We start from the raw sequence: 10,841 nt of genomic DNA on the forward strand, positions 1-10,841 counted from the left end.
ACTAAGCATCGACTTACAGTTGTTGAGTAACTGCTTTTCAGGTTCTTCTTCGGATCGAGGAAAGGCTCACACATGACTGTACCGACATCGAAGGCATTATTAATATTTTTAAAGACTTCCACCAAAACTTTTTCTTTTATAATTAAATATATTAAAATGGTTTTGTAATATAACGTGTGTAATACTTATGTTTTGAATAAATAAAAATGAAAATTTTGCCTTGAAAATCAGGACATTACATCTTCCGAGGTTGGAATATATGGAAGTTGTTGTGGCATGTTGTTTGGCCTCCTAATCTTCAAGTGTGAGAGCAACAAATCTGTAGAATTTCCCAAGTATCTCACTCCACCACGAAGATTATCCAATTCCATAGACTCCTCTCCATCTTTAGTTGTAACCTCCTAACACCTGATCTTTCGAATTTGTCCCGATATGATTTGCACTTGCTCCCGATAAGCGTTCATGAATGAGCTTGGTTAATTGTCCAACTTGCATCTCGATGTTCACTATAGATGCTTGTTGATTCCTCAGAGTGGCGTCTGTATTGTCATGCCTCTTCTCACTAGCCTCAATGAATCTATTTAACACCAATTCGAGATCAGGTTTCTTCTCAACTTGCACTTGCTCTTTTTGGTAGAAACCTCACCCTTGATGTCGATATTTTTCTTATTTTTCCTTCCTATATTATTTATAAGGCTTCCAATCCTTCTTTGACTTTCTCCAACCTTCATCAAACCTATCACCACTTAAATAGCATACTTGAACTTTCTTGTTTCCGTTCTCATTCAAATCGCACTTTTTTGTAAGATGTGGTTCACTACAATTGTTGCATCTCACTTGAATTGCATGAACTGATTGCCCCATCTTCGTTATGCTCCTATTCATGGTGTCAAGCTTGGAAATAACTAAAGAAAGGTTATCTTGACCTCCATCTACACTTACCTTTCCTCTTGTGACATCCTCCCTTAGATTGTGGTATTTTCTTGAATGCTTGGTAAATTCTTCAATTAGGGTCTTGTTGGTAGACATAATCCTTTTTTGTCATAGGCCCTTGGGAATCAAGAAGTTGTCGTGTGCTCACATTTATGCCATCATAAAAGGTGGTGATTTCTTGTTGCACATTCAAGTCATGTTGAGGAAAATTTCGTAACATTCCCTTGTAACACTCTCATGCTTTGTATAATGACTCCCCATCATTTTATTGGAAATTTGCGATGTTCTTTAATTTAGAGACCTTTGAATGAATTGCTTCTTCAAGTTCTTCCATGTCGTTATAGCTCCTGGTGGAAGTGACTTCAGCCAATCCTTTGTCGCATATTGTAGTGTGACTAGAAGCATTATTAACATGAATGCTTCTTCGATAACATTAGGAAAATTAAAATAGTTGGCTATTTACAACACCTCGTCAATGTGTTTATATGCATCCTCATGGTTCTTCCTGCAAAATGGTATATCCTTGAGCATGCAAGGATGTTTCCCTTAAGCTCAAAATTCAAGGCATTTGGAATTTCGGGTGGTACTAGACCCGACCTATTATCATCGCGCATACGGCGATTGTATTATTCCATTGCCATGGTCGTTATGTCCCCCAATTGTATTGGTGGGTTAGCTGTTCTCGTCCTCGTCTGAGTCACTCTAGGTTTCTGGCTCGTAACATGTCCCTTTCTTGTCTAGAGTCTTTTCAAACGTTGATACATTGTCGACTTTGAAACTGCTACTCGATTTGCCTTTATTTTTGTCCTTTTTCTTGTGGAATTCGGATTCATGATCGTCGAAGGGTGGCACAATTTTAAAGTATGATCCCCTTGTCATGTACTACTAAAACAAACTAAAGAAACACATGTAAAACGAATAAAAACGTATTAAACAAAAATAGGAGACCTCGATTTCCATGTCGTGGCAATATAATGGCCACGCCGTGTAAACTGGAATTTCAGAAAATTAAAAACTATCAGAAAAATAACTTTTTGTGGATTTAACTTCACAAAAAGGATCGAATAACTAATAGAAATTAAAATTTAACTAAAATAACTGTTCCCGGGCGACGACGCCAAAAACTTGATGTGTTTTATATATATAATCACTTAAAAGCTTTAAATTTATATCCTAATTATTTAACTCAGCTAAAACATAATAGGCAGTGTTCATAGCCGCATAGTAGTAAAGTAGAGTAAGAGTAGAACATAGGGAACATAATTCTAATCAAGAAAATAATGCGACTAATTAAACTAAAAGATACAAACTTTAAAAGGGGATTTTATCTGATTTTGCAAGTTCAGAAATACTTAATTTAATTAATCAACTAAAATTACTTCAAACTAAGCAGACAATTAGAAAACGAGATTTGATCAGGAATTAAAAGATACTTCCATTTAGCTTCGAATCCCCCTTTTTCCTCTGGTTACTTTCAAACAATGGATTAATATATGTTGGATACTAAATTTAAATCCACTAATTATCATGATCAGACTAACTAACATATATCGATTCATGAAACTTAACCACAATGATCATGCAAATTAAGAACACTAAATTGATTTTTAAGATCTATTCGGGCTATGAATGAACAAATCTAAGAATTATCTACCCATGATCAAGATTAGACAATCAAGCAATTATTATGATCAAATAATGCTCTATAACACAATTACGCAACTAACTTTAACACTTATACTAGGGTATGATCAACCTCTAGCTCTAGCAATTTAATGATCATAAACAACTAGGTAAACAAGTTCATGCAATCAACGGCCGTATAACTTCACAAAACTTGAGGAAAAGTAATAAAGATAGAAACTTTTAACATGCTAAGATAATGATCTATCAAACACAAGCTAAATCCAACTTCATTAATCCATAAAAGCAAAAAATTAACACATAATATTAGGGTACATCTAGTCTAAACGAAAGTAAAGGGTTATTAGCCAATGATTACAACATAAAAACACTTAATCAAAGAGTAAGCTAAATTAGACATGATAAAACTTATGCAAACCGAATGATTAGTTGTAGATCTTTACTCAAATCTCTATAATACTCTATCTCCAATCGAAATCTGGTCTCCAAGGGTTTCTTAAAGGGTTTTGGTTGTTTTTTCTCAAGATCCCAGTAGCTCTATATGCATGCATGCCAAAAATCTGACCTAAAAACTGATATTTATACTTGCCAAATTATCACTTCCATGTCGTGGCCAAATAGTCGCCATGCCATGGAATCCATTCAAAACGCATATGTCGCAAGTCGTCATCAATTATGTCGAGAACCTTATATAATGCCACGACGTAGACCAGAATTTACCACACCATGGAATCTTCATTATACACACCTATTTCTTCTTTATCATGCTTAATCCTTCAGGTTTCCAGCTCCTTCTAGATTTGGTCCGTTTCTTTGAGATTGTCCTACTTTGGCTACAAAATAGAATTTATGCTTATAAGTACCCAAAATCTTTATATTTAACCAATATAAAGCTAAATTACATTGAAATAACGCATAAATATGTGTATAGATATGGAAATATCAATACTATATGAGTAATAGAAGATCTCATGATGAGATAAAGAGATAGAATGTCCATGGGACAAATATTATGTGATGAGTAATATAAAAGAGTTAGAGAAGTGTAGAAAGATGATTCCTTCGGGAATAAGAATATGGGTCCTTTGTGAACGAGATTATGTTCCCATGGGGAAAGAGATGATGATTCCTTCAGGAATGTCGATAGATGATTCATGTGGGAATAGAGTTATGTGTGGTTAGATAAAAATGAGAAAGGTTCCATAAGTGGAACAAGATAAAAGAGTTCTTGAGAGAACTTAGATGTGATCCAAGAGGGATTAAGAATAAGGAATCTATGAGTGATTCAAGAGAAGAAGAATGGTTAAGGATCCACGAGGGATCTTAAGAGAGGGAAGTAAGACTGGAAGAGTGTACCCCGTAACATTAGTGGGATGTTGTTTTCCTTAGATGATAGTTAAGGCTAAGGCATGAGAAACTGGGTATAGAGTAGTAGTGTAAGTAGAGTAAGAGAAAGGCATGCCAAGAGTAAGAGATGAGAAATGAATAGAGTATGAGTGTGAGAAGGGTATGCATAAAAGGAGGAAAGCGTAGAGAAAGATGAGATGAGATAAGAGTAAGAAATGAGAAAAAAAAAGTAGAGAAGAAGAGTATGAGAGGGATCAAGTAAAAGAAGATAGAGCATGCATAGAGCATGAAAAGAGCCTGAGAAGAGGCTAAGAAAAAGTACGAGATAAAGAGAAAAGATAAGAGAAAAAGAGTAGAAAATGGAGTATGAGATAGAACAAGAGTAGAAAGTAAAGATGAGAAAAATATTACAAGAGATAAATGAATGAGAAAGAATATCAATGTATGCTATAAGAAGAAGATACTATATTGCAGAGTATGAGAAAGAAGCAAAGAAGAAAGTTCGAGTATGGAAAGATAAAGAGATAAAAGGAGAGTAGATAAACATGAATATAAAAAGAACATAACTCACCAGACATTGTTGTGTGATGTTGTATAGATGTTTAATGTTTTTCAGGTTCAGATAGCAGTCGGTGTACACGAAGAAGATAGGAGCACAAGGACTTGGATTAGGAGTAGTTTAATTACTTGTATATTCCTTGTTGCCTTAATTTAGTTGTATGATTTTATTGTAAACCCGAATTATTTCGTGGGATGTAAAATGTTTTATTTTTATGAGTTAACAAAATTTCACAAATATTTAGATATAACTCTGATAATCCCTAGATAAATAGATGATACAAATCTGGGTTGTTACATGAAACATCATCGACTTGTTCATATCGATGATTGATCTCAATCCATATTTCTTTTGCAGTTTAGAGAAAAAGTAAGCTCTCAGCAATGTTTCTGTGTAGAGAATTCTAGAGCCAGCTTATGACCATTGAATTTGCTCTAACCAATTCGAATAAGATGGATTTGTATAAGAAGGTTTCAAAATTGAACCATCATATCAACAAAGCCAATTTTGTTTTTCGTAGCTAAAACAACCATCATAGATCTCTTCAAAGAATTGAAACCAACACCATTGAAAATAGAGGTGACTAACTGAGAGTTGGGATTATATGAGGAATTGATGAAATACGGACTAGATTGATCAAGATTAGTAGAAATAATAGGAGTAAATTGAGACATTGTGATGAAAAGAAGAATGAATGATCAAATTTCAAAAAAATGCAGAAAAATTGATGAATGGATGAAGAACATATGATGATGAAGATCAATTAGCTTAATATGATACCATGTTGTAATTAAGAAAAAAAAATCACTGAATGATTTCATTCATTAACCTGATTTCTTAAGTTACAATCAAGCTTGAATCAACAATATATACAAAACAAACTATCTCTAATTAATTCTAACAGAAAATGAATGAAAATAACTAAAATGCCCTTGAGGATAAAATGATTAGAACTGCCATAACGAACTTCGTGAGTGCACTTGTAACACACCAACAATTAGACAACTATAAAGAAGATTACATCCCCCTTTCCTCATGATTAAAAATCTCTATGTTTGATAATATCTACCAATAAAAAGTGATAATATCGGAATGAACACAGTTGTTATATCAATGTAATAGAATCAAAACAAAGCTTCTAATCAAATGTGATAACGAAACAACACAAAAGAAGAAAAAACCAATTGTCAATTTGTTTTCGCTTAAGATCACACAAGTTGTTATATTAAACATGAAAACAATTGAAAGTATGTAACGTAGATTCAAACTTCAAATAAACCGCAATTTAATTTCTATTATCTTTCAACCATTAACACAAATAAGACTAATGAAATTTAGATAATCGAAAGTTTGAAAGGCATCCTGAATGGTTTAGCTCCAGGATTTGGGAAGGTGGGAGTTGAAGAGATAGCCGATGACAAAAACAATAAGAAAGAGGCATATTTTAGAAGCTTATAAAAGATATATAACATTTAAAATTAAACCGAAAAAACATTACATTTCACATACTTTCTAAAATATTTAAAAAATAACCTGTTTTAATTTGATAACCACCTAAAAAAAAAAAAATTTTTGTGATTAAAAAGAATAAAAAAGCTTAATGCACACGGCACCTCACAACTTAGACGGAAAGACGAAAAGTTTTCGCGCGCGTGGGTAGCGTCTGCTCATATTTGCCCGACACGTACCCCTACAAGTGGGTCCCACAACCACCGATATAACCCTTTTCTCTCTCCTGCCCCAAACTGACCAACGCTTTTCCTTTTTCCAATCATCTCCCTCTACGGGCAACCCTACTCCCCCTTAGGTCAAGGGTATAATTGGGAATTTGTGCTTCTGCCCGTATTCTACGGGCAACTCTGAAATTTTGCTTTCCGCTAGTCTTCGATTCTATAATTCATCGTATCTATTTTGGATACTTACAATTTACCCCCTTAATTATACCAACATACCAAATTTACCTCCAATAAAAAAAATTCATCCCCTCCTAAATATAAAGGCTTCAATTTATTTTGCCGAGACATGGGTGTGTTTTCCATAAAAAAAAAAGGTTGAGTTTCACATAGTCACATATCTTTTTTTAATTCTTTATATAGTTTAAGCATTTAATAATCAAAATCAAACGATTTACTAATACATACAACTACACGATAATAGTTGTAATATATTATTTAAGAAATTTAATAATCAATATAGTAATTGACTCGTTTTGATTGTTAAAAAAATATATAATAGGAAAAAATCCCATTAAGAAAGAAAAGGTGTTGTAAAATTCGAATAATAATATCTTGATTTAATCGATAACAATAAAAAAAAGCTAACTTATTTTATCAAACAATTAATCCTGAAAAGATGTTAAAATCTACTAATTAACTATTTCATTCAAATATTATAAATTGGTCTTGATTGATGAAATAATTATTTTAAATTGGAAATGTAACTGGTACATCAAAACTAATCGTTCTATATCTAAATATCCAATAAAAATACATAATAAAATATTTAAATTATGAATATTTAAAAAACCTAGTATATATATAATATATTATATTTATAAAAAAAAAATTAAAAAAAAAAAAAAAAAACTTCCTAAAAAATCGATTACGATTTTTTGGTGGTATGTTGGACACTTTTCATAATGATGGGGGTCTACATGAAAATACACAATCTACCCCATTTTTTTTCATTTCCAATCTCTCACACACATAAACACACACTCACTCTTTCTAGATTAGTATCATTCTTTTTTAGTTTTTAGTTGGGCAGGATTTGAACTGGTCATTCTTTTGTGAGATTTCTTTCATCTTCTCCGAATAGTAGACATAACCAGGTGGTGGGTGCTCTTGAACTGATATCATTTTCATATCTGATACACCTTCCACTCTCTCTCTCTCTTCGTTCTTTGAATCCATTCTAAATCGTGTTTAGTGATCTGAATCTCCTTTTTACTGTTGTGAAAACATTAAATGTTGTAATTTTTGTCATTATCTGTTAAAAGTCACAATTGGGTATATCAGTTTTCATTAAAATTTCCATCTTGGTGGGGTTTGTATGAGGGATTTTTTTTTTCTTCTTCTGTTGTGTATACAAGTCAAAGTCTATTCGTTCTCTTCTTCAGCCATGTGAGATGAGTGTTTAACCAAAGGCGTGTCACCATCTCCCATCTTTTCTTCAGATAGGTTTTGATTAATACATCTGGTTATCGTTTTCCCATCACGAATTCGCTTCAAAACTGGGTAATTTCGTCGAAATTTGGGGATTTTCATGATACCACTTGGGTTGAAATTTAGGGTTTGTTTCAAAAGATGAAATCTGGTGAGGAAAAAAGTGTTGAGTCTTGGCATGTTGTTAAATCAAAGGGGAAGAACAATCAACCTAAGAAAACCGATGCAATTTGTCGCGAAACGGAGGAGGGAACTACAGTCGGGTGTTGGAACAGGTGGAAATTCATCGGGAGCTGTATTTCTTCAAGATCTAAAGTCGATAATTCAATCAGTGGCATCAGTACTACTCCCGGTGGTAAATTACTAAATTCAATCAAAATCCCTTCACTCCCCTTTCAATTTCTCCTCTTTTGATGTTCTTTGCATCTTCATTTACTCTTTCATTTCGTGAAAAGCAGAAAGTAAATCGACAAATGACGTAAGCAAAGATCAACCGGTGGTTCCGGCGGTGTCATCAACCACCACAAGCACCGGAGAAAGCGTCTCATCCACCCAAAAACTAGAAGAAGAACTCAAAATCGCTTCTCGTCTTCGCAAATTCGCTTTCAATGATCTTAAAATGGCAACCCGAAACTTCAGACCCGAAAGTCTTCTTGGTGAAGGGGGATTTGGTTGCGTTTTCAAAGGCTGGATTGAAGAAAACGGAACTGCTCCGGTGAAACCAGGCACCGGACTTACAGTTGCCGTTAAAACCCTCAATCATGACGGACTTCAAGGCCATAAAGAATGGCTGGTTCGACTCTTATATCCATTTTCTTTTCTTTAATACTAATTTCTATTTATTGTGCTATTACTTGACTTAAATTTTGTGTTTTTAGGCAGAAGTAAATTATTTAGGTGATCTTATTCATCCAAATTTGGTTAAATTAATCGGTTACTGCATTGAAGATGATCAAAGGCTTCTTGCATATGAGTTCATGCCTCGAGGGAGCTTAGAGAATCATTTGTTTAGAAGTAAGTTTCTTAGCAACATTCTTCCATTTATTTGTTTTCTACAACATTTCATTTTTTTTCCTTATTAAGACATTATACTTTGAAAAAGCTTCCTAAATATAGCATTGTACTTTCTATTTTTTCCTTATTAGGGCAATATAGGTTGAAAAAATCTACCTAATTATAGTATTGTACTTCCAAATTCCAATTTTTTCCTTATTAGGACATTATAGTTTGAAAAATCTACCTATATATAGCATATACACTTTCATTTGTGTTCATTAGGAAAACTATAATTTAAAAAATAACCCAATAAGAAGAAATGAAACATTCATGTTTAATAAACAAATCAATGAAAATACATTGCTATTTATTGCATTTAACCCAAAGTATATGTATATTTTATAGGGTCTTTGCCTCTTCCATGGTCCATCAGAATGAAAATTGCACTTGGGGCTGCAAAGGGTCTTGCATTTCTTCACGAAGAAGCAAAAAGACCCGTAATTTATCGTGATTTCAAAACCTCCAACATTTTATTAGATGCGGTATACAGCAAAAGATTCATCAAACCCTTTTTTTTAATTAAACTTTAAAGTTTATCATTTTTTTTAAATGATTAAATTTTGTAGGAATACAATGCAAAACTTTCCGATTTCGGTCTTGCAAAAGATGCCCCAGAGGGCGATAAAACTCACGTGTCCACCCGAGTCATGGGTACATACGGATACGCAGCCCCCGAATACGTAATGACAGGTATGACTTTCTTTGACTCTCCAAAAAAACTTTTCACAATATTCATAAATTTTAGGTAAAGTGTTAGTAATTTACGATATTAACCCTTTTTCTTTGTGTAGGACATCTCACATCAAAAAGTGATGTATATAGTTTTGGTGTTGTTTTGCTTGAAATGTTGACCGGAAGAAGGTCAATGGACAAAAACCGTCCAAATGGCGAACATAATCTTGTCGAGTGGGCCCGCCCACATTTAGGAGAAAGAAGGCGGTTTTATCGGTTAATTGACCCGCGACTCGAGGGCCATTTTTCTATAAAAGGAGCCCAAAAAGCGGCCCAATTAGCGGCCCGTTGTTTGAGTCGCGACCCGAAAGTGAGACCTCTAATGAGTGAAGTTGTGGATTCTTTAAAACCATTGCCAGCCCTAAAAGACATGGCAAGTTCTTCATATTATTTTCAGACTATACAATCTGATCGGGTCGGGTCGAGCCCAAACGGGAGAAATGGGTCACGGGTTCCGGGCGGGTCGGTTTTGAGAAACGGGTCGCAGAATCCGAGGAGTTTGTCGGTTTCGAATAGTACACGGGCTTCACCTTATCACCAGCAGTTTTCACCAAAGCCGAATGAGAAGGAATAGAAGGGGGGTGTTTGGTTTGGTTATTGTTGGGATGTTTTGCTAGTATTATTATTATTATTATATTTTTTTATAATTTAGTTCTAATTGTTTAAAGCAGTATAAGAAACGACAGGAGACAGATGTGGGATTTATGTTGTTGTGATGGAGTTAAGAGTGATCATGGCAGTGTAATTTATGAGGAGCTGTGAAGTTCATTCTTTTTGGGTTGAGTTTGTGTTTTGAGTGGAACTTGTCTACTTTTCGCAAATGTTTAGCTGAAATAGAGTTGTCGACTAAAATGCCAATAAAGGTAGGGCTTATGTTTTAAAATAACCACTTTAATATCCTTTTCAAGATGCAATTTATTCCACATGGATTGCTTTAATTTGTATATAAAGACGATGTTGAGGAGAAAGACGAACAACAAATACAATACAAAACATATATCTCCGAAAAAGTTTTTTAAACAATGTCGTGGATTATAAAGTTTACATCTATTCCATTTTGATGATTCCTGATTACTGTAGTTTGTTTTGCATTGTTTTTAATTACTTGTAGATGTGACCAAACAAAAGAAATTAAAAAATTCTTGACATGTGGGCATCTTGTGGTCTACATTCTATTTTGTTGAATCATGTCTAGTCTTTTTTCAACATCTACATAAAGAAGATATAGACTAAAGGTTTGCAATATGTAAATAAGATTGGTGTTTTTTAAAGATAAGGATTGCATAAGTGATACTAAACCATATTGATCATAGATGATATCAAACAAACAAACCTGATGGTGGTGGTGGCAACGGTGTCAGTGGTGGTGGTAGCGGTGGCATGGTGGAGTTGGTGGCGTGTCAGTG

The 10,841-nt window shown here is 33.9% G+C and overlaps 1 protein-coding gene and 1 non-coding gene across 2 annotated transcripts; both read left to right on the forward strand.

The window, feature by feature from the left end:
- The first annotated feature begins 1,124 nt into the window (after positions 1–1,124).
- Positions 1,125–1,228, forward strand: LOC145168083 (small nucleolar RNA R71). Its single transcript, XR_013741673.1, has one exon. It is a non-coding gene; the product is annotated as a small nucleolar RNA R71 (small nucleolar RNA).
- A 5,996-nt stretch (positions 1,229–7,224) lies between these two features.
- On the forward strand, positions 7,225–10,218 carry LOC145166342 (serine/threonine-protein kinase PBL34-like). Its single transcript, XM_079085295.1, has 6 exons — positions 7,225–8,002; positions 8,106–8,440; positions 8,526–8,661; positions 9,049–9,185; positions 9,270–9,393; positions 9,495–10,218. The coding sequence occupies exons 1-6, from the start codon at positions 7,789–7,791 to the stop codon at positions 10,007–10,009; spliced, it is 1,461 nt and encodes a 486-aa protein (XP_078941421.1). The 5' UTR covers positions 7,225–7,788; the 3' UTR covers positions 10,010–10,218.
- The last annotated feature ends 623 nt before the right edge of the window (positions 10,219–10,841 follow it).

The sequence above is a fragment of the Lactuca virosa genome, chromosome 3 (assembly GCF_052849685.1).
Source record: "Lactuca virosa cultivar CGN04683 chromosome 3, Lactuca_virosa_CGN04683_v6, whole genome shotgun sequence".
Lineage (NCBI taxonomy): Eukaryota > Viridiplantae > Streptophyta > Magnoliopsida > Asterales > Asteraceae > Lactuca > Lactuca virosa.